This window comes from Mustela nigripes, chromosome 13 (assembly GCF_022355385.1).
Source record: "Mustela nigripes isolate SB6536 chromosome 13, MUSNIG.SB6536, whole genome shotgun sequence".
Lineage (NCBI taxonomy): Eukaryota > Metazoa > Chordata > Mammalia > Carnivora > Mustelidae > Mustela > Mustela nigripes.
The window spans coordinates 124,664,839-124,689,025 of record NC_081569.1 but is presented as its reverse complement, the minus strand read 5'-3'; the positions used below and the strand labels follow the sequence as shown (position 1 = coordinate 124,689,025).

The 24,187-nt window shown below is 44.2% G+C and overlaps 1 protein-coding gene across 3 annotated transcripts in view; it reads right to left on the bottom strand.

The window, feature by feature from the left end:
- The window catches only part of STON2 (stonin 2), a 149,415-nt gene that overhangs the window by 43,938 nt on the left and 81,290 nt on the right, over positions 1–24,187 (bottom strand). For 2 of the 3 annotated variants that reach the window (XM_059373583.1, XM_059373585.1), the window contains one exon: positions 13,535–13,705. The exons of the other annotated variant lie outside the window; for it this stretch is intronic. In XM_059373583.1, coding sequence (XP_059229566.1) covers positions 13,535–13,705 — 171 coding nt within the window. The remainder of the gene's footprint in view (positions 1–13,534; positions 13,706–24,187) is intronic. 3 annotated transcript variants of the gene reach the window in all.

Sequence of the window (24,187 nt, the reverse complement as noted above, 5' to 3'; positions counted from 1 at the left end):
CAAGCAATAAAAATATATATATATATATAACCATATATAACCAATCTATAGAAAAAATCTATTCATAAATATTCAGGTCTTGTGCTCTGCAGATCTGACCTTTTCTTGGAATTACAGAGCTAGAGGATGAGATCCCACAGAGGCTGGTTTTTCAACAGATGATGAAATGGTCCTTCAATCAATCCTATGGACCAGGTATTTTTGTTTTGTTTTGTTTTGTTTTGAATCTGAATCTGTTTTGATCATGTGTATCGAGGGGAAAACCAGGAACTGTTCGTTCTGTCTCCATTGCCTCTTTCGCATAATAGATGTGTATTTCCTGTGGCGAGTCAGGGATAATGTGCCAAAGACAGGAAGAGACTGGGTCAAAGGTGTCATTGTCTTGTTTGAGAAGCCTCCACACCTTTACATTTCAAAAACTATGGCTCTCAAATCGTTTCATATGCATGGTCACCTTGGAAGGGCAATAAACCAAAAGACACACACAGGGGACCCTGAATTAGGGCAGGAAGACCCGTCCCTCTGGCACTCAGAGAATTCATTGAACACCTTTGTGCCTCAATTTCCACATCTGGAAAGTGCAGGGGTTGGATCAGAGAACGCTGAAGTACTCTAGTGTTTAAAACTCTGTAATTTATATCCACTCTTCCACTTTTTTTTTTAATGTGAAAGACAGCAATGAAAGCCACCCCACTTTTGCCAGAATGAATGAAGAATAAGACATTGCTCTGATGGGACAAATGTAAGAAATAATAAAATATGAATTCCTGTTAAATATAAACATACACACAGTGCCGTCCTGCAGTCATCCCCCGAGAGCCATCTGCCCCACGAGCGACGAGCCTGCCTGTGATGGGCTCTTTCTTACCATCTACAGTAATGATGGAACAGACCTCTGAACCCTCAAAATGGCGCATTTAATTCCAACTTACAAACTGTGGAGACTAGCCAGAGCTGCAGACAGACAGGGCACCTGCTCCCTGCTAACCGTGGTCAACACGTGAGCGGCAGGCAGCATCAGGAACGAGTGGTAACGCTGAAGTTATGTTGACCTGGGAGACCACGGCATTCAGCCACACAACAGCCAGGTGTTATTTGTGAGCTCATCATGGCTAATATTTCTTGAGTATTTACTTCATGCCAGCACTTAAAGCCACGTGCTTTATATACGTTATCGAATGCTTAAGCCTCCTCTGTACCACGTGGGTCAGGAGACCAAGGCTATGGCAGCCCAGGTCCCAGCCGTGCTGCTCAGAAGCACCATGACTGCTTTCTCACAGGGAAGCCGGACAGGGGGAGCTCCTGTCTCCTTTTTCCCACACCTTCTTTCCAGCTCCAGTGATCCACATTCCTTCCTCTCAAGCCCGTGAGTCCCAACAGACTGGAAAGCTCAGAAAGTTTGATGCCTGACCTGCTCTTTGATTTTTTGCAAGTGTTTTCCTCTACGTGCCAAATGGTTCAATGACTACTCCTGTCTTCCATGATTACATACACATGTACCACCAGTATCCCTAGAGTGCTTGTTGTGTTAGATGTTAATTCACGGAGTAGGTTTGAGCTAGAATTTAAGCTAAATAGCAAGACATGTTGCAGACTTGGAGGACAGGTCAAAGGGAGACTGGACCCTCCTGGAAGACATAGCTGAATGTGCATTCCTTCTTGCACTGCATCTAGTTTCGTATCTAGCCATTGACAGGTACACACCGGGATGGTATAATGGAAAGAACAAGGGGACAGGAGGGAGTACACAACACGGGCTCAGGTCTCCACCGTCCTCATTCTCACGCAGCCATCTCCGCTCTTGCTTTCCTCTCCCCACACCGGAACAGAACCCTGACACCGAGAAGTACCCAATGTCGAGGGGTGTTTCTAACTCTGGAGGGGCAAAGAGGAAGAGAAAAAGCTGAAATCGATTTAATGGACTAAAAACAGTAACAACTTATAAATTCACACTATGTGCCAGGCACTGTGCAGAAAAACTTTTCTAAGATGATCTTCCTGGCTTCCCACAAGGCTCCTATGAGGGAGACATTCTTATTAACTCCATATAAAGACGAAGTAAATGAGGCATGGAGAGGTTAAATAACATCCCCAAGCTATACAGGTAGGAAGTGGCAGAGCTGAGATGCGGCAGAGCTTTGCCACTGAAAACAAAGGGATCTGCTTTGTAAAGAATTGTGTGAAACTGTTAGAAAGGGGCAAGTTCCTAGGAAACCAAGAGACTGCTCGGAGCAGACCTTCTCTGGAACTAACTCGGAAAGGGGTATCAGACAGGAAAGCACCACGTTCCCATACACTATCTTTGTTGAGTGTATTTTTGTAAATGAAGGAGGGGCCAATTAACATTGTCTAGTGGGACACATGAGCCTGATGGCTTGGCTGCTTGTCAGCCCAACACAGTTATCTCCTGGTCTTTGGCCAACATGTCACCCCATACTGTCTCTGCCTCACTAAGTGAAAAGCAGAATGGACATACGTGTGTGTGGGTTTGGGTGTGTGTAGGATTTGTGCAGTGTAGGCGCAAAGCCCACAGGCACACCTTGCATTCTTGGCTAAAATTCCTTCCTCTTCATAAAGAAGAGAGATTATGTGATTGTTTTAGTCATTCTTTTCTTCCTGGAATGGCTTTGGGAGGGATATAGTCTGGCTGGGGTTTAAGCTCCCAAGCAGACCAAGCATAAAGGCAGGCTACTGACACCCTCTGTGTCTGTGGATTTTGGTCAGAAGGGGAAGCTGGGACAACTATGCAGGCAAAGGCTGTCTTTTGCTGTGAAAGCTGAACTCTCTAAGGAGAGGAACCAGAAGAGAAACTTTACCTTATCTCAACTGTCCATACTCTCTCTCTGTTTTCAAAATAAATTGAAGCTGTTTGGCTTTTTAAAGCTACGAGTTTTGTGCTTTCTACAGAAATGTAATCAGTAAATCTCCCCTAAGTCATTTCCCCTACAAACTGCAAACTCCATGATACCAGAAGGAGTTGTATTTTCTAATTCAATCAACTTCCCTCCTGGCTTCTGTTCCTGGCTGATGAATCCCCACCACACCTCCAACCTAAGGAATTCTTGCTTTTCCCTGCCGGCAGCATTGAGTCTAGGCTTGCCGCTGACATATGCAATGGCTAGCTCTCGTTTCCTAGTGTAAGTGCCTGTACTGATCACAACTGTGCGGGTTTAGGTTTTTTTTTTTTTTTTTTTTTTTTAAAGATTATTTATTTATTTATTTGTAAGAGAGAGAGAGTGAGAGCGAGCACAGGCAGACAGAGTGGAAGGCAGAGTCAGAGGGAGAAGCAGGCTCCCTGCGGAGCAAGGAGCCCGATGTGGGACTCGATCCCAGGTCGCTGGGATCATGACCTGAGCCGAAGGCAGCTGCTTAACCAACTGAGCCACCCAGGCGTCCCCGGGTTTAGGTTTTTAAAGCAGAGAGATTTCTGGAGACTAGTAAACCTTTTGTGTGCCTTGGGGTTACAAACTTTTTGTGTTTTCATTACGTAACACTTAAGAATTGTTTAAGAAACCTGTCCTTACTTATAAAGCCCATCAGTCGAAAAAGGACATTTACAAATTAATGAAAAAGACAGAACTCCACAATTTCAGTGTTCTTCTTGCTGTATTGTCCTCCTCATTTCTCCCTCCCCCTCTCTTTCCCTTTTTTCCCTCACCACTTTCATTCGGTATACGATCTCCTATAAGTTCTTTCCAGCACCTGGCTTCCGTTCATGGATTCTGTCACAAAGACCAAGGAGTCTAATCAAGGAAAATTGAAACATGTCACGTGATCAGATCAGTAACAAGAGCCCAGGGTTTTTTGTTTTCATTTCTTGCAGCATATTTTGGGTGTGGGGTGAGATGGTAGAGAACAGAAACAGGAAAAGTAAAGCTGAAGATCCTTAAGGGCAGAGACTGTCACGTAATCATCTCTGTTCCCTCCAGGAAGCCTAATGGAGCACCACTGAGTCTCCAACAGATGTTTACTGAGCGGTTCCTATGCAGAGTCCATGGTGACTAAAACAGACAGGGTGCCTGCCTCCCGGAGTCCTCAGTCTCAGAACGAGAGAGAAAATGGCTAAAAACAAAAAACCACCAGCCCCCACATAAGAAATAAATCATTACACACTGTGCTAAGTGTGATGAAATAAAAGAACACACTTCGCAGGGAGCCTAAGCCTGGAGTTCTATTCTAGCCCCGGGGGAGGGGTTGGGGGTTGGGAGCGGTCAGGGAAGCCTCCCCCAGGAAGCCACACTTAAGTGGAGACCAGAAATATGAACAGGAACATTTACAGAGTAAATGATCTTCAATAAAGCAAAGGCTTTTTTCCCCACTTTTCAGACAACTGGAGTACCACTTTCTGTGTGTGCAGGAAAGACGTGAGTGAAATGTTAACAGTGTCATCCACATCTTTCGTTCCACAGGCAATGGAAGTAAGATCCTCCTATGAGCTGCCCGAGGCCACTGGGTCAAGGACTAGACCCCGGGGCCGCTGGCCCCCAGCCGAAAGTCCTTAGGACTATACCTCAAGAATAGTAGTGGGTTGGGGATAAAATATTTTTAAAAGTGAACTTTTACATTTTTGTTTAGGATTTATTTATTTGAGAAAGAGAGAGTGTGCAAGTGAGCAGGGCAGGGGTGATGGGGGTAGGGGGCACTTTGGAGGGGGAGGGAGAGGGAGAATCCAAGCTCAGGCTGGAGCCCAGCGCCTCAATGTGACCACCTCAGGATCACGACATAAGCAGAAACCAAGACTGTATATGTGTATACAGGTGTATAACCTGTATATATCAGGTGTATAACCAACTGAGCCACCCAGGTGCCCTAAAATTGAACTTTAAGTAAAAGAACTCAGTGCTGCTTCCCCAGAATGGCTGGTTATGTTCAGATATTTCTAACCAAAATGTTTTTGTGAACCAGGAACAAAGAGGGAATCAGGCAGATTTCGCCATCTGCGTTCAAAGTGAAAACAAGATGTAGACGCGAAAACAGTACTGTAGCGATGCGATCTAATCAATTCAAAGTGATATTTAAGGTCTACTGACTTCACCCATTAGCCCAACAGGAACTATGATTAGCCCTAAATGCTAAGCTTAACTGCACCCAAGAAGCAGTCCTGAATTCCCAGGTTAGGCAGTTTTTAAATGCCTGTGACACCTGGCAAGCTAACGCCACCTAAGCAACTTTCCTGAGCAACTTCCCCATCTTCGTCCCTCTCTTTCCAACACTGCTACAGCAAACAATGACTAACACCTCCATTTCTCACTCTCAGTCAGCTTGCCCTTCCTTCTCACAACAAAGATACAGAATGAATTAGAAGGACTGGAGAATACAGAGGGGAAAACCCACATTCTGGTCCACTCTGGCTGCTCCAAACTTAGAAGTGAACACACCATGGGCAATAATCCAAGAGCTTCACCACCACCCTGTTTGTTAAGCAAAGATAGTAAGAGAAAGGTTTCCAATAGCTGCCAGGGGGTGTCTCTCAGAAGAGAGGTCTCATGAAGAAGGGAGACAGACTTGACTAGCACTAAAACTCAAATCCTTCACCACTTCACACCTCTTCGGGAGACAAAAGATTGGAAATGTCCCTCCAGTCAAAACAAGATCTCTCTCTCTCTCTCTCTCTCTCTCTGCCTTTCCATGATTCTTAGCCCCTGCTTTGTGTTGGCCTCTTTGTCTCTGCAAAGAAGCTGCTTCATTGAAACATCATAGGAAAAAAAAAAAAAAAAACAGTTGTCCCCCAGACAATGAAGTCCCCTGCACACAGGCATTTCCAACGTAGGCAGAAGGCAGGCGACAAAGCCTGCAGAATTCTCAACCTGTTGCTATAGTAGCAAAAAGAATGTGATTCAAGCAGCTCTGCTGAGATCCATATCCAAATCCTTCCAGCTCCCAAAGAGAACATTAACCCTTCACTGCCCCTTGTTGGGGGCAGAATCACCCGGGGAGAACTGTAAATTTGTCTTGGGCCCTGGGTATTGTAATCCTAGCATTTATTCACTCCTGCATTCACTCAGTATCTATTTATCTGGATTCGCTTGTGCTGGCTCCTAGGTTTTCAGCTGTAAACAACGCAGACATGGCCCTTGGCGAAGAGCAAGAGGAGGAGTAGGATATTAAATCATTGCTCAAATAACAATACATTACGGAGCATTAGTCATATATGGGAGCCACATGAGGTTCTCAGCGAAGCCATCGCCAGAATGGAAACAACCTATCCAAGATAACAGCTTATACACTAACTCTAGCAGACTCTACATATCCTGGGCCACTGCCATTATTTGATTGTTTGCATGTGCTAATCTGACAAGAACACCACTGGAAATGCCTGTTCCCATCATATCACACCTCCTACAAAGCATTAATTTGAATGAGTTGTTTAATCAAGTTGGTTTTCCCCATAAAATAGAAATAGCACTGTTTGTCAGAGAAGCACGGCAGGCAATTGCGGAACAACGACTAGGAAACAGACGTGGCAGGTGAGGGCACAGAGAACCCAGGAAAGAAGCATAGTCACAAGGACACTCCAAGGACTTCTATCTAAACAGCCCCCAACCCAATTTACTTCTAAGGTCAAGATGGTAACAAAGAAACGTTAGGGAAGAGAATTTAGAAAGGACTCATAATCCAGCTTACTTTCCCAACGTGGTAGTGCAGAAATCTTATAGCACTGAACACCTTCCTGCTAGACTTCTTTATTTCTCATGGAGCATTAGTACTAGGAGGGAGGGGTTTCTTAGGAAGCTAAACTCATTAGGTAATGAAATCCTCATATGCTTTTTGTGAAACAAGGCAGCATCGATCAGCCAGTGGAGCAAAAGTGGAAAAACCAACAGGACAGGTTGCTAATCTCAGATGGCTAGAAGAGGCAGTTTTGTGGAACTTGCATAATCTTTTGTATCTCAGTTTCCTCGGAGGTAAATCTGATACACTCTGTAGATCCAAAGGCACAGAATGATCAACAGCAATGCCTATACAACAGTGGTCTGAAATACAGTTGACCCTTGAAGAGCCTAGGAGTCAGGGAAGAGCCAACACCCCATAGAGTTGAAAATCCACATGTAACTTTTGACTCCCCAAAACCTAACCACTAAGAGCCAACTGTTGTGCAGAAGCCATACTGATAAGATTAACGGTAATAAATCTTTCCTTAAGAAAATCAGAAGGAAGAGGGGCACCTGGGTGGCTCAGTTCTGTGTCTGCCTTTGGCTCAGGTCCTGATCCCAGGGTTCTGGGATTTCAAGCCCCATGTGAAGCTCCCTGCTCAGTGGGGAGTCTGCTTCTTCCTCTCCCTCTACCCCACCCCCTGCTTGTGGCTCTCTCTCACTCTCAAAGAAATAAATAAATCCTTAGAAAGAAAAGAAAAGAAAAAAAATCATAAGGAAGAGAAATACATTTATGGTACTATAAAAAACCCATGCCTGTGTGGACTTGCGCAGTTCAAACCCAAATTATTCAATGCAAACTGTATTTTGTCGCTATTCTTAGTAACATTGTAAAACATAGTTTCTGGAGAATACCTGAGCAGCTCAATCATATTTAAGAAGACTAGTTTCCTATCTTAACCAGAGGCACAGGCTAAAGGTCTTTCACCAAACAGTACAGGGAGAGATGGGCCCTCAGAAAGGGATATTCACCCAAATCTCTTTTAACCCCTGCAGCACTAGGCTAAGACTTAGGAAAATGTCCCAAATGATTTGACTAGATGGAAACTGGTTTCTTTTTGCCTGAGAAAGAATGATGATAGCAAACATGTTGTACGATCTGAAGAAATGACTTCATCCTGACTTGGCAGTTTCTCTCTACAAATCTGTATTTCCCTGGCCTTTGACAATGGATTTGGTTACGTGACCTGCTTTGACCAAGAGATGTTAACAGATTAATGACATAACCAGCAGCCTGAACTGAGCTTGCTCATCATGGCTTATGCTTTTTTTTATGCCTGCCATCACCATGAGAAGAATGTGTCCAAGCTAATAGCTGATCCTATAGAAAGGTTGAGGGACATATAAGAGTAAAGGCACTCCCTGGGGCACCTATGTGGCTCAGTGGGTTAAAGCCTCTGCCTTTGGCTCAGGTCATGATCCCAGGATCCTGGGATCAAGCCCCGAATTGGGCTCTCTGCTCAGCAGGAAGCCTGCTACCCTTCCTTTCTCTCTGCCTGCCTCTCTGCCTACTTGTGATCTCGGTCAAATAAATAAATAAAGCCTTAAAGGAAAAAAAAAAAGAGAGAGAGTAAAGGCACTCCCAAAGCCAAACCAGGATCAGTGGATTCTCCCCACTCTAACCTGCACACAGAAGGGTTAATAAAACACACTGTTGTATGCTACTGAGGCTTTGGGGTTGTCTATAATGTAGTGTTATTGTTGCAACAACGGAAACACTCACCATAGTAAAAATTCACCTGTAGTTTAAGGGTCAAAACCTTGCTTGCTTTTTTTTCTCTTAATATGTAACAAATAACAGATTTCTGATTCCCCCCAACCCCATTGGGCTGTAAGGTTCTCAAAGCAGGGTCCTATTACATCCCCAATGCAAAGACTTACTTAGGGAGTCTATATCACGTTCTCAGCTCAGGGTATGCAACCGTAAACATACATATGCAGCCATCAGTCTCCACGTGTGAATTTCCCCACCTAAGATCAGGTCCGTGTGATTGCCCAAAGCTGCTTACAAAGTTTACTGATGTGGCATGAAGTACATCAAATCGGTAACGAACTCAGAACCACCCGGTGTTGTTTGCCCAAGTAGGAGAGCTGGAATCACCGCATCTTTCAGTAACGGAAGGGACTAACAAGGTCACTACGTCACTGGTTTTCGATCCTAGACAATCATTATTAGAGCTTTCTGAATTAGATTCCTAAACCCCATGTATAGATATTTAGTTGAATAATCTGACATAAGGCCCAGACATGTGTTAGGGTTTTCGTTTGTTTTAAAGATTTTATTTATTTATTTGAGAGAGAGACAGAGCACAAGCAGGGGGAGTGGCAGAGGGAGAGGGAGAAGCAGGCTCCCTGTTCAACAATCCCAGGGCCCTGGAACCATGACCTGAGCAGAAGGCAGACATTTAGCTGACTGAGCCACCTAACATGTGTTGTTAAAAGGTCTCAAAGCAACGCTGATGATCACAAGAACTGCAGATGCCCCGCATCTAACAGAACCCCTCCAAGCATGGACTGCATTTCTTATGCTGAGCTCCACTGAGCATTTGTGATGATGATAATGGACCAAAGAGTGAACCCAGAGGTACCACGGCCAGGGAACCACATGAATCCATTAGTTGTTGTTAGCATAACAAACCATTCTAAAACTCAGTAGCTTCAAACAGTAGGCACTCATTATTGCTCCTGAGTCCTTGGATCACTTTATGTGATCTCTGCTGGGCCCATTCATGCATCAGGTCTGCTGGCTAGTCAAGGATAGCCTTAGTCACATATCTGGTGGGGAGACAAAGGTCTCTGGGCCCCTGCAACAGAGTGCAGGCATGTCCATAGGGTGACCGGGCTAGATTCTAGGTGAGCAAGTAGACATATGTGAGGCCACTTAAGAGCTACACTGGGGACTGGTACATATGCATATTGTCACTCCAGCATATTTTGTTGTCCAAAGCTACAAGGCCTAGCCCAGATTCAGGGACTGGGTAAACGGACTCTACCTCTTGATAAAGGGAGCTACAACGTCCTTATCACAACAGACTCGTTTCAAAGTCTATTATACAACCAAAGGGAGACAAGGTTGCCTTAACCCAAACACGATTTCTAAGCATGGGCCAAAGTTTTCCCCTAATCGCAAAAAGTTAGACACTCCTGAAGGTGAGCTTTCATCTGACATTCCTCATTTCCATTCCCGCCTGCACACACATACCTTACTTACTCCTCAAGACCTCAGTTTCAAAAGAAAGCCAAATAAATCTATTTCTTCTCAGCACTATTTCATATCATCCTCTGAGGTTTTTAAAGATGATGTGGAAGGCACGCCATCCTTACAAGGACTTGTTCAGGGCGAGTGTCTCTGTGATGCATCTTCTTGGTGTAGGATGTGCCCACAGGTAAATGTGACCAAATGATCCGCAGGGCTACATCCTGCAAAGGCCTCCACAGCCTTCTCATGAGGAGCACCGAAGTGTAAGAACTATTACAGGAAAAAGATAACACACTAGGCTGGTAAAGAGCTCTGAGGAGCAGGAAACGGGCGCTTACTGAAGATGATAGGCTGAGACTAATTATATTCTCGCCACCAGCTGCTTCACTCACCCGTGCCTGACTGTGCCACTTAGGAACTGCACTTAAAGGACACTGGCTGAGTCCATAACTGCGTTCCTGACCCACGCCCCGAGACGTACGTAGCCTGGCTGGGATGCTGCCGGAGTTATTACAGCATCCCTACAGCTAAGGGGTTGCTTTCTGGTTTTTTTGAAAAATTACTATGACCTTTGGGTTAGTTCTACTTAAATTCTCTAAACACGGGCGCCTGGGTAGCTCAGTGGGTTAAGCCGCTGCCTTCGGCTCAGGTCATGATCTCAGGGTCCTGGGATCGAGTCCCGCATCGGGCTCTCTGCTCAGAAGGGAGCCTGCTTCCTCCTCTCTCTCTCTGCCTGCCTCTCTGCCTACTTGTGATCCCTCTCTCTGTCAAATAAATAAATAAAATCTTTAAAAAAAAAAAATTCCTAAACACCTACTTGTGAGGTTCGGGACAGCAAAGGGAGTGCCTGGAAGCTCCTTAGGAGGGACATGGAGGATAGGAGGAGAAAGCATGTGCTGCTCACAGACAAGGTTGTCTTAAGGGCCTATTTGGTTCCCATTTATACGGCCAGCTTTCACTCTGCTTGGTGTCACCGTCTGAAAGACTAAGCAAGAGGAGTGGGTGAAATGCAGTGAACTAGAAAGAAATGCTAAATTCACCATAAAGATGCCTCAGAAAAGCCAAATTCAAGAAGATACTGCATTTAATTTAGTTTGCCAAGAAACTGTACAAAGTTCTGAAAATGCGTGAAACAGGCCATTGCTGGGAGGAAACACCCTCCACTCTCTAAATGGTCTTTCATTCCCAAGCACTGAGCCCTGGATCCGGGAGACAAGCAGGTGTGGCAGCACTAGCGATGGTTTGGTTTGGTTGGTTTTGTTTTGTTTTGTTTTTAAAGATTTATTTGAGAGAGAGAGAGAGAGTGACCACACAGGTGGCAGAGGCAGAGGGAAAATCTCTAGCAGACTCCTCACTGGGTGCAGAGCCCGACACGGGATTCGATCTCACGACCCTCAGCCGAAATCAAGACTCAGACACTTAACTGACTGTGCCGCTCAGGCATCCCCCGGGACAGCGATGTGTTCTACCCCGAACATGTAGTAACCAAACTGCAAATGCTCCCGAAGGCTAGAACTGCTGCTGGGGCTGGTCACTCCATGGGCGCCTCGGAGTGTATTCCGTTTGTTTGTCAATCACAGCTGAAAAGACTCATGAAATACAAACCGGCATCTCCAGGTGAAATCACCAGAAGGGTTCCCACCCCCATCTTCTGCTCACTCGGCAAAAAAGTAAGTGGCATTTTCGGATGGTCTTTTAATGAGCTGGTGGATTGGGCTATAGCCAGACTATGCTTTTGATTAATTAGCTAAGGGGAAACCAAAGCAGTAAGAAAGTGAACTATTAGTATTATCACCACAGGAACACTGATAGTGACAACGACGAGGAATTACTGATTTCTTTATTTTTTTTTTAAAGATTTTATTTATTTGACAGGCAGAGATCACAAGGAGGCAGAGAGGCAGGCGGAGAGAGAGGGGGGGAAACAGGCTCCCCACTGAGCAGAGAGCCCGATGTGGGGCTCGATCCCAGGACTCTGGGATCATGACCTGAGCTGAAGGCAGAGGCTTTAACCCACTGAGCCACCCAGGTGCCCCTAATTACTGATTTCTTTTCAGAAAAAGACAACGTCAGAAGAGGGAACTAAGAAGGGGATCTTCACCCTGCTCGTGCTCCTCCCCACTTGGACACACACACACACCCCCCACAACTTCATACCCTTCTTTGCACACTACTTTTTAGTAGTGCTTTTTAATGCTGCTCTAAAAACCTAGCTATGTGAGGTACAGGCTGCTCTTCCTAGAGAATCCTTTTTTTTTTTTTTTTTAAGAATTTATTTTTTCATGTTAGAGAGAGAGAGACAGAGAGACAGAGCACAAGCAAGTGAGAGAAAGTGGAAGAGGGGAAGGCAGGCTCCCCGCTGAGCTGGGAGCCCGATGTGGGGCTAGATCCCAGGATTCCAAGACCATGACCTGAGCTGAAAATAGATACTTAACCATCTGAGCCATCCAGGCACCCCTTCCTAGAGCATCCTTACATTGCCTGCACAGCAGTGCCAAGGATGAACCCGTGATGCATTTGCAGGGACATCCAGACACAAGGCAAACTTTCACATGTGTCAGGGGAGTGCCTCGGCTTTGGGCAATTTCTATTCCAGTTTCTGCACCATTCTCCTGTGAAACCCCTTAGCTCAGCATCTCCACTCTAATGTAACCACATTTTAAGTCCTCGTGGCTGTTCAAGGAATGGGGCCATCTCAAACATACTGTAATAGTGGAGTATCAAATTCACATTACACATAGCTTTATCTTTCCTACAACCGTTTTCCTGAAGTCTCCCCAGGTATTAAAGTTAAGGCTACGCCAAGAACCAGAGGCTGCAGCTTCATTCCCCCACGTTCAGTGCAATCAACTGCTTGTGTTTAGAATAAATATTTGAAACTCAGAAGCCTGTTAACAATGTAGCACTTGATTACTCTGAATTACTCTCACCCACAGCATTGAGGGAGAAGTCCTTGGCACCAGCCCCACGCAGAAAACCTGCTTCCCAGCCCGCTCCATTTGCTTTCCAACGCTTCCCTCAAACTCTCAACACACTACACAAAGGTCCCAGTTTTCTCCCTTAAAGACCCCACGAATCCCACATCCAACATCTGACTTCCTTCTTCCCAGAGCACACAGATTTACTTCAATACTTCCAGTTCAGATATATTTAATTAGACCGACCTGTCTTGTTATCTCTTAATCAAACCCCTCTGCTAGCATCTTTCTCATTCAACACTGAAATCTCTTTGAAAGGGTTTTCTGTTTGCTTGTTTTGAGACAAAACATCATCTTGGTCTATTTTAAAGCTAGAGTAAAAGCTACTTTTCAGTTAGAGGTGCCTATGTATTAAAATGGCCACAATCAGTAGCACTTTTCCTCCTTCAAAACCTATCAGGTAAATAAAGTCTTTTTTTTTTTTTTTTTTTTTAAAGATGGCCAAAAGGGTAAACTGTACTAACCAGAAGTAATTAGTATGTTAAGTTTTGTTTCAAGGCCATGCTATCAGGTTACAAGTTCTGATAAACCCTGCTGTGGGAAGACATGTCTTTGTCTTGGGACCACTGAGAACTAACCAAACAACCAAACAAAACACCTTTAATTCCATCAGAAACTCTCCCATCTAAACACAACGGAAACAGAAAAGCCAACACCAAAGCAGAGCAAATGAATGAAGTGTTCCTGCTGCTGGCAGCCCTTACCATTGGGAACAGAGGCCCCTTCCGGTCCCTCGCAGGGGCTCTGGCTCTTCCTGGGGTGGGGTAGGGGTGGCGAGGGGTCCAAGCCCTGGGTGCAGGTAGAGGAATGCTCCGTGCATGCTTGAACAGGACTCACAGCCGTCTGCCTGCCTGTCTGCCACTCCGTCCTCTCGTCTGGGTGGGAAGGGCCAAGATGAAAAAAAAAAAAATGTGCAGGTTACTCACTGGCCTTCCCCAGCGGGCACACCCAGGAGGAGGGAGAGGCCCGGCACCGACAGGGAGATTCTTCAGCGGCTGTGCCTGAGATCTTGCTTCTGATTCCTTTTGTTAATACTTCCCGAACTTTAAACTCAGTCTGCACAGGCGCAGGTATTTGGGGGGAGGCAAACAACACTTGGGTAATTAGATTCCAAGAGCTTTGTGCAAAGGTTACTGTGAAAAGGCAATGCTGTAGTGCACATATTTTTAAATTTAACTCTGAAATTTGTTTCCACCGTGTGTGAGCTTTAACTTTAGCACAGGAAATGAGAGCAAGGGGCAACCTTGGTGCAGGGCCTGGAAAGGCCTGGAGCAAGGCAAACCTGAGTGTGGTTCAGACAATGAATTTCTCTATCTTTTAGGCTCTAACTTTTAGAGAAACAGGATTCTCAACAGTCTCCCAGAGTCGGTGAATCTTCCCTTGTATAAGAGACATGATCTTGAAATACGTGCCCAGAGATCAAGATTTTAGAAATGGATTCCCACTGAAGATGCAAGAACTTGGTACCTGATAGCCTGGCCTCTGTAAATCCTGACGGGGGAAGCTTTGTCAGTGGAGGGAGCCTCAGAAATCTGTCCGTATTTCAGTAGAAGGAGGTGGAGAAATGGAGCCTAGGGTGAGGAGTACCGACTGCAGACCAGGTACTTCTCTAATTTAATCCTGAAATGTCTTTAGGAGGGAGGTATCCTTCGTCCTCTCTCACAGGTTAGGTAACTTGGGCAGGGCTTGGGGTAACTTGGGCAGGGCTTGGCCAGGTAGGGAATGGAAAACCCAGAATTTGGACCCAGGTTTGCCTGAACCTAAGACCCAGTCTCCTCACGACACCACCAGCTCTGACACCCACAATTCCTGCAGAACGTCACCATTTTCCCACTTGGAATTGACCTAAGGCTAGGTTACCTTTTCTTAAGTTTTTATACCAGTTCCAAAATGGATATTCTGTGAAATATAATTCTGCAGGATGTTAATAGGTATAACAAAGAATATCGAAGAAGAATATTCTATATAGGTTTCTTCATGGTGGCTTTTCACATCTTTAGTTTACTAACATATATTGCGAATCTCCCAGCTCAGGACCTAGTGTGCCAGGTTTCCTTTCCCAAAGCCTTTTGGAGTGGGGGAAGGGGATCTTTTGGGTTTGGGAAATATTGTTCTAGAGATTGGTTATTGTGGTACTTTTCTCTCCCTCTGCTACAATCTGAATTTATGAGTCCTTTCAAAACTCACACATGGAATCCTAATGCCCAGCGCCGTGTTAGGAGGTAGGGCCTATGATCACCTAACTAGGACGGAACCCTCATGAAGGGGATTGGTAACCTTCTAAAGGGGAGTCCATACAGTTGCCTAGACCCTTCTACCATGGGAAGCCAAGAAGTCTTCCTCCCAAAAGAAGACTCTTGCCTGACCATGCTTCCATCCCAATCTCAGACCTGCAGCCTTCAGAGCTATGAGAAATAAATTTCTGTTGTTTATAAGTCACCCAGTCTGTGGTACCTTGTTACAGCACCCCAAGCAGACTAGGATACTGTCCTTACCTTTTTAAAGTGTTGTTGTTTTTTTAAATTTATACTTGATCTTAGCCAAAAGGCTTAGAAGTGTTTTTTTTTTTTTAATTAATCAAATTATTTTTATTTATTTATTTATTTTAAAGATTCTGTTTATTTATTTGACAGAAAGAGAGAGATCACAAGTAGGCAGAGAGGCAGGCAGAGGTTAGGGGGAAGCAGGCTCCCCATTGAGCAGAGAGCCCGATGCGGAGCTCGTTCCCAGGACTCCAAGATCATGACCTGAGCAGAAGGCAGATGTTTAACCCACTGAGCCACCCAGGTGCCCCTTTTGCTTAATTTATAAAGACAACTCATGACAAAAAAAGTTCAAACAGTATATAAGGGTATAAAATAAATAGTAACAATCGACTTGTTCTTTGTGACCACTAGTCCCATCCCCCAGAGGTAACCACTGTTGGGAATTTCTTGGGAATCTGCTTTAGGAATTTTTACACATATGAAGCATATATGAATACCCTTTTTAAAATAATGCAATTGGGATTAAAGCATACCCATGATGTGTGATCTGGCACTTAAAAAAATCTGGATATCGTTGAAATTTTCCATACCAGCAGAGAGTATTGTTATTGATAAACCGGAGCCCAGAATAGTAAAAGGTAGCTCTATCCCATGGGATCACTGCTTTATCAAAGGGTCCCCTGTGTGGGTCACAGTATGCTTCAGTACTCGGCGTCAGATGCCCAGCCCCACCTTCCGTCCCCCACCACCCCCCAGCTCTGGGTAGCCACCTGCACACTTGATACTCATGCACATGACAGGAAGGATCTAAAACCTACCTCGTATCACAGGTTGTTATGAGGATCAAGAACAATGAGGACAATGACACCCCAGCCACACCCCAGGTGTTCCAGGCACTCCCCTTAATGTCGTCTATGTATTAGACTAAACCTTGCTCTTTGCAGCCCTGTGAAGTAGGCGTTACTATTAGCGCACAAACTGAAGGAGCCATCTCGCTGCGTGTACCTAGCACACAAGCCCACCCCAAGTGCGTGACACTCTATCAATAAAGTGACGTCGTGTCAGCAAACCTGATCGGTGCCACAATAATATTTCTCAAATGGGCACTATAAAGTGGATCCCATGTTCCCCTTAAGAATAATGTTGTAATTAAGGGTTCTGTTCCAAAACTTCCCATTGCCTTACTATACATTCTAGACATAAGAAAATCTTGTAAAAACAGACCATAACAAAGCTCATCATCATTCAAAATAACAAAATAAGGTTCCATGGCTCAGAGATTCTGAGAGATTGGCTCCTACAACCCCTCCTTTTTTACTGATCAAGGAAATCAAACCCAGAAAATACGCGGGTCTTCTCTAAGGGTATATACCCTGTTACAACGGTCTCAGCCATGAAATAATTTTTAAATATACATACATTTCAACCCCATATGATTGCTTAAGGGACTCCAACATATTCTATATGTAAATACAAAATATACTGCATCACAATCTGATGTGATATTAATATACAAGTTAGAGTAAGCATTAACCATTTAATTAGAAGTAGCTTTTCCTGCCTTAGAATTTAAAAAGTCATTTGAGAAATGGTTTGACCGACTCATTTCTCTTATAAAAAAAACTCTCTAGGCATAACATGAATCAATATCACCTTATTCTCTCAATTTATTTTTCTATAAAAACCACAAAATGAGTCCACTGGGTACTTTCCCCCATTAACATGGTAGCAGAAGCCTCTCTAGAGTTTGAGACATCACTCCAGACCTTAGCTTTGGTTCAGGATGCTCAAGCTTTGACCTGATCCTCTTGCCGATCTCTTTTTCTTTTTCCTTCCTCCCCACCCACCTGAAAGAAGGGAGGAGGGAGAGAGACTCACATTCCTTTAGTGTGGATACAGCTGAGTGGACACTATGCATTTTACTCTAAAGATGAAAAAAAAAAAAAAAAAAAGACAGGGACCTAACTCTTCCCTTCCTCCAACTCTGACTCTCATCCATCTCATCACCATCTCACCCGACCTTTGGCTCAGGTCATGATCCTGGTGTTCTGGGATGGAGCCTCGCGTCAGTCGGGCTCCCAACTCAGCAGGGAGCCTGGTTCCTCTCCCTCTGCCTGCCATTCCCCCTGCTTATTCTTTCTCTGTGTGTCAAATAAATAAGTAAAACTTAAAAAAAAAAAAAAAGACACGATAACTGCTTGCTTTGACTTCTCTGCAAACAGGAGTTGGGAAGAAACACAGTGCTCAGCTGCATCCAAGACGGGGCTTGTTGTGATCAAGTCATAGGTCAGGGTTCCAGCTTCCCAGTCTCTCGAGTGAGGAAAAGATCATCTACCTCATCAGGCTGTGACTCAAGTTTAACCATCAGACATTTCGTGAATGGCACAGCACCACACAAGTATCAGGTAATGACCATCACTGCTTCTGGCTCTCTAAATATGTTGGAGGGATGGGCTGCCTGGGTGGCTCAGTGGGTTAGAGCCTCTGCCTTTTGCTCAGGTCATGATCTCAGGGTCCTGGGATCGAGGCCGGCATTGGGCTCTCTGCTCAGCAGAGAGTCAGCTTCCTTCTCTCTCTCTGCCTGCCTCTCTGCCTGCTTGTGATCTCTCTGTCAAATAAATACATAAAATCTTTAAACATAAATAAATAAATAAATAAGTTGGAGGGAGATCGTGATAGTTGCTTTGAAAGTGGAACCAAGTTGTTTCTGTTGTTCGTGATCTCCCAGCCCATGGCCTCTGGTTCCCAAGGTAGGTCCATCAGGATAGTAACTAGAAGGTGGACACAATTCTAGTAGAAAACAGACCTGCTTATTTTCATGTGAACACAGACCTTTTTCTCCACTCTTCTTGCTTTATCAGACTTTCTGAACTCCTTCCTTTTAGCATAATTATAAAACTATTTTTAAACCTTCTATGATAAAAAATTTCAAATGTATATCAAGGTGGAGACAAGGTGGAGACAAGAGTGTAACAAACCTCCCACACATCCCCCAGCACCTTCACGATTACCGGTTCACCCAAATCTTGTTTCACCTATTTCCCTACCATTATTTTGAAGCAAATTCCCAGCATCACATCATTTTATCCATAAACATCTTTGCATGTATCTCTAAAAGATATGGATTCTGTATGCAAACCAACCAAAATATTATTACATCCAAAAGGAAACCATAATTACTTAATATCTAATATCCTACCGGTATTTAAATTTCTCCAAATCTATTAAAAGATTTTTTTTGGTACTTTCCCCAAATGAATTAATTGATAAATGTTGTCTTTTCAAATCTAAAACTTCTTTTCCATCTTCATTTTTTCCTTGCAATTTACTTGTTAAAGCAGCTGGTTCTTTTGTCATAGAGATTGTCCTGCAATCAGATTTTGATTTGATGCTGTGACTCATAACATGTTCCTCGGTCCCTATTATTTCCTGTGAATTCAGAGTTAGATCTAGGGACTTGATCAAACTCATATTTGATTTTTGGATAGAAGAATCGATTACTCCAGTTTTATGCACAGAGCAGCCACTGAGAATCAGTGTTTAGGCATTACTTCATGGGAACTAGAAAATGATGATTTTCTCCCATTATTTCTTCATTTGCTAATTGGGACGCTATTATTATTAAAAGTTTATATCTGACTGAAATGAAAGCATGTAGTTCCCACTTCATTTTGCCAATAAGGTGTTGGACAATATATTAGTTCCTTTCTATCTACATATCTCAATACTGAAAAGATAATTTTAGACTTCAATTAAAAAAAAAAAAAGACGACTCTATTAGATTTCTGGGGGAAACAACTGGGAAAATTTTTTAGAAACCTTCAATCAAAGGGCAGAGAAGGACTGGTCCACAGTGTATCATTCAGATTCAAATGTGATTCTTTCTATTGTGAGCTCTAGGACTCTGCTCAAGGTTTTTGGCATTTTTACCTTTAGTTTTCTTACCTATAAAGTAGGGATAGTAACTCCTACCTTATGACTTCTGTGAGGATGCATGAAAAAGCATTCAAAGAGCCTGTTCCAGCATCTGAAAAATCACAGATGCTCAATAAATTATAGTTACCACTGGTTGCACCATTGTCTCCCCCATAAGTAGCACAGTGCCTGGCAAACAGCAGTAGCTCAATAAATGCTGAGTGAATAAATAAAGTGTTGATTGACTTTACTTTGGCCCAAGCTAATGCTGCTTTAATATCTTAAGATGCTGGGGATATAAAAGTGAACAAAAAGTTCTGCTCATGAATTTACGCAGGAATGGAAAAGGGAATTTATTTGCTCTCAGGGTATTTATTCTAGTTGGCTCTTTTGAAAATAAGCACTACTAGTAACCCACAGGGTCAGGATAAGAGGGGAGCATGACCTCAACTACATAGGAAGACATGAGAAGACATCAATTTTCACCAAAAGAAAAATATACCAGTACTGTCATCATATTAGATTTGACCTGAGGTGCATTAAGGACTCACTAGGTATAGTGAGTTCACCTGTGTCCCACAAAAATGCAGGCTGAAGTCCGAAGCCCTAAATCTGTGGATGTAACCTTATCTGGAAATAGTCTTTGAGAATGTAGTCAAGTGAAGATGAGGCTTTACTGCATTAGGGTGGGCTCTAAATCCAGTGACCGTTGCCCTTATAGGAAAGGACCAGCATCATTGAGATACACAGGGAAAAAGACAGGGTGAAAACAGAATCAGAGATTATAGAGTTATGCTGCCATAAGAAAGGGCAAGGACTGCCAGCCATCACTTGAAGCTAGAAGAGGCAGGATGGACACTTTGCTATAGCTGTCTGAGGGAACATGGCCCTCCTGACACACTGGTTTCTAGTTTCTAGTCCCCAGAACTACAAGAGAATAAATTTCTCTTATTTTAGGCCACCCGGTTGGTAGTAAGTGACTATGGCACCCCTAGGAAACTAATATGTCCAGTGAACCGAGACCAAAGGTATGGACCAATCAGCCTAGCTTTGGCTTCAAGTGTCTAGTGAGAAAAAGAGCAAAGGAGGGGAGAGACCTTAAACAAGAGAACCTGATTGGTTTTAATTCATCTTATTTCAAGCGGGTCTATGATTGACGCTTCAAAGCTATGCAAGTACCAACAGGCAAGCTTGCTTTACCTGAAAGGCAGGTAGGCAGAAGTCATGGAACTTGCTGGCAAGGATACTTTGGGAAAAGGCACGCTGTCTGTGGAGTCTGTCAGGGGGAAAGGGAAACAATGCTGTCCGGGCAGGCATGGTGGTGGAAGCACGCTAGCCTAGGCACCCACCTTCCTATCTTTACTGTAACTCAGGAAGGCTCTATAGTCTAAGGGCGATGTTCCTGAGAGCACTACCCTCACCTAACCACACTGAGCCTCAACATACCATCCCATGCACTGTGAGAAGTCAGTGCAACGGTGTGGTAGAGAACCTGGCTTGGTCCCTTTACAAGACCATTGTTTGGATATTTGTAATACAAAACAGTGCTGGGAGGGGTGCATTCACAAACATTCCCTGAGCCCCCTCTGTGTGCCAGGCACTGGGCTGGACACTGGAGAAACTAAGAGTGAAAATAAGAACTAACAAAGAAACGAAGTCTTTGATAAATTAATTGTATTAGGGATGCAGGATTAGGGATGACTTCCTTCTTTTTTCCTTAAAATGTCTTTTAATGTTAAAATGTTTTACAATGAAATCCTTAAAATTAAAACTCAGAGCTAATTTTTTTTTAAAGATGTGGGAAAAGCTGTCACAGGCAGCTGTTTTGTTATTACCTATTTAACAAATATATGTGTATATATTTACAACATTGTGCAATTCTTCAACAAGGCAAAGCCCTAGGTACCTAGGGAGACAATGCTGCCCTCTAAGTTACCCCCACTCACACTGCACACTAACACGGGGTCAGTAACACATGATTTCACACTTAATTGGTAGCTAATTATTTCAGGTGTGCTAATTTTATTTTCCCAGATTAGCTCCCCCAGGGCAGGAATTACCTCCTTTCACACCATCTGTTAGCACCTACTCCAAAGCCCACCATGCCCCAGGATGAGCTGGCCTTGTAGATGGAACTATGCAACGGACTTCTCTCTACTGTTCTGGGAAACGAGCCACGACAAGTTGCTCAGTGGTTATGTTAGGGCAAGGAAAGAGGCAGAAGAAACTGTGACTAAGCATCCCACTCACTGCAAGGGTCTGCTTAATCATTTCCTATTGGTTTGCCCTGAAATGGCACCACTGGAGACCACAGAGCGAAACATGCATGTGCGACCAAGGGAACCACCTACAAGTGCCCAGTGCCCGGGAGACAGAAGGGAACATGTGTATGTACACATGCATGTGTGTGTACTCCACCTGATGCCTAAAGCAAATAAAAACTTTCTCGGTGAATTCAGACTTTTATTGTTCCACTGTGATGGCCACAGATGCCTGGGATACTTGCTGGAAGCAACCAGGAGGATTTTGCCCCACATATCTTTGGAAATGTGGGTAGGAGTATTATGTGCCTGACACCGTGCTAAGCTCTTTACATCTACTCTCATTTATTCCATTCAGAGGCCCTGCCAGCTCACCCCAAACCTGTTTCCCTGGTTGGGAACCTAGCTACAAAGGGCCGAGCTGGGACTGGATCCCAGTCACTCCTTTGGTGAGTCCAGCACAGACCTCTGCATGATCAGCTCAACAGCATGGCTGGCTGCACTGACAGAACCAGGAGCAAACAAAACCATTAGTCCCAAGCCCTTTGTCTTCCATACCCGAAGCCATCGCTCACCAGTGAAGCAATGAACTTTGCCTGGAGACTCAAATAACCCCACAAACTTGGCCTCTATGCATTCCTCCAGCGTTGGACAGAGGAGAGAAAGGGAACCCCGCTGTAGCCACCAGAGTGAGTTGAGAAGCTGCATCCCCCCTCCTCCGCATGCACTGCAGCTAATTGAGGTTAGAGCCATAGAAACCAAACAAAGGCTCCCAGGAGCCCACACAGCCTGGGCTCACAGCTGCCAGCCACTGTGGAAGGGAAAAGGGAGCCCCTCCCTCCTTCATTCCTCAATGGCTTAATGAAGATTTGGCCTGTCATCTTCCCAGGAAACAAACTCCACGCTGTCTGAGACTGATTTGTATTCTCGAACAACACAGCAGATCCGCCTTTGAAACCAAAAGTCAGCAATAAAATGGGTCATAAACATGTGAGGTTATGAGCCCTCAGAGAAGGTGACTGGATTCCTCCCAGCCCTTGGGCCTGTCAAAACCAAACTCGTGAGGAAGTTCCTCAATGTCCCCACTGGGGCAAGGGGGAAGAAGGTGGAGGTCACGGCTCTCACTGCACTACTAACACAGACAGTGTGCTTTGTAGGCAGGACCTCCTTGCGCTCCAAGCTATAGGCTCCGCTGCCGGATGCCATCCACCAACAAATGAGAATTATCCACCTGGCCTTGCAGATCTGGAATGATTCTGAAAAAAGTCACACTCGTATTCGAAAACGTCCAAGATTCTAGCACATAAATGACAGACTGACTGAATGACTGAATGAATAAGGACTTTATATATAGCATAAGCAAGTACTATCTTTGAATCCAGCAAAGAAAGCCCAATCATTTTCCTACTAAAGTTATTTATTTTTTTAAAGTATTCTTTAAATCCCTCTTTTGGGGATAGAAATTCCAAGGAAGACATCATCATTATTCAGATATTATAATATTTTTATTATTAAGGTCTTTGAATGGGTCTGAATATATCAAACTGACCTCAGTGCTTTGAACTTCTTTGTCATCTTCGTAGAGCGAGGCTCACAAGTAGACGGTTTCTGGGACTGAGTGTGTCTGGCTCTTTTCCAAAAGGGAAGAAGTCATAGGGAAAAAAGATACATCTGTCCTTTATGGATCCAAGACATGTGGATAATAGTAGCTATAGTAAAATTATTATGATTTTATTGGAAGAGCTGACATTAATTAAACACATCTATATCAAGCATTTTTCTATAAGCATTAAAGACAGTCTTTTCGTTCACCTTCACAACAGCTCTCGAAACTGTTACTAGATTCTAATTTTGTATACAAAGAAACTGAAGCTCAGAAAACTAAAGTGTATTATCCAAGGCCAAACCGCTAATAAGTAGGGAAGCCAGTGTTCAAATTAGGCAGTTAGCTGCCAAAGGACTACTAGGTAGATGGCAGTGTTCTACCTTGTTCACATCATGACAAGGGATGGAGAGTGAGTGCGTCCTTGGAAACACAAGGTGTCAGGCAGTGGCCATCATCGTGAGAACTTCCCCTTCGTGGGGACCCTGGCAAACGCCCCTCTCAGGTCCCCAGTGAGGCTCAGTTCCTCACATCCCACAGGGTCGCACTACTGAGTAGCCACATGATTTTACTTTCTAGCTTTGGATAGATTCTTTTGTTCGATTTCTCCTTTCTGGCAGAAAGTATGTCATTTAGAAAGCAGAGGAGCGCTCTGTCACCACAGGTGATAATTCAGATTTCTATCTGGAGAAAAGATTCAGGTTTGCATACCTGTTCCGAAACTGCCTCTTTTTCTTCACCTTGGAAGCAGACAGTAAATGGTTGTTTTTCCCAGTGGCTGTTCTATTATTGTTTCATTTTTCTTTTCTTTTCAGTGTTCCAGCATTCATTGTCTATGCAGCACACCCAGTGCTCCATGCAATACGCGCCCTCCTTAATACCCACCACCAGGCTCACCCAACCCCCCACCCCCCTCCCCTCCAAAGCCCTCAGTGTACTTCTCAGAGTCCACAGCCTCTCATGAATTGTTCTAAAGCCAGTCTCTGCAGTGAGGAAGATGCTACCCGGCCCCTGTGAGCTCCAGCCAGAACGGATGCAGAGGTTCAAGCACGGCAATGAAGCTAAAGACAATCCTGACCATTAAAGTCTGTG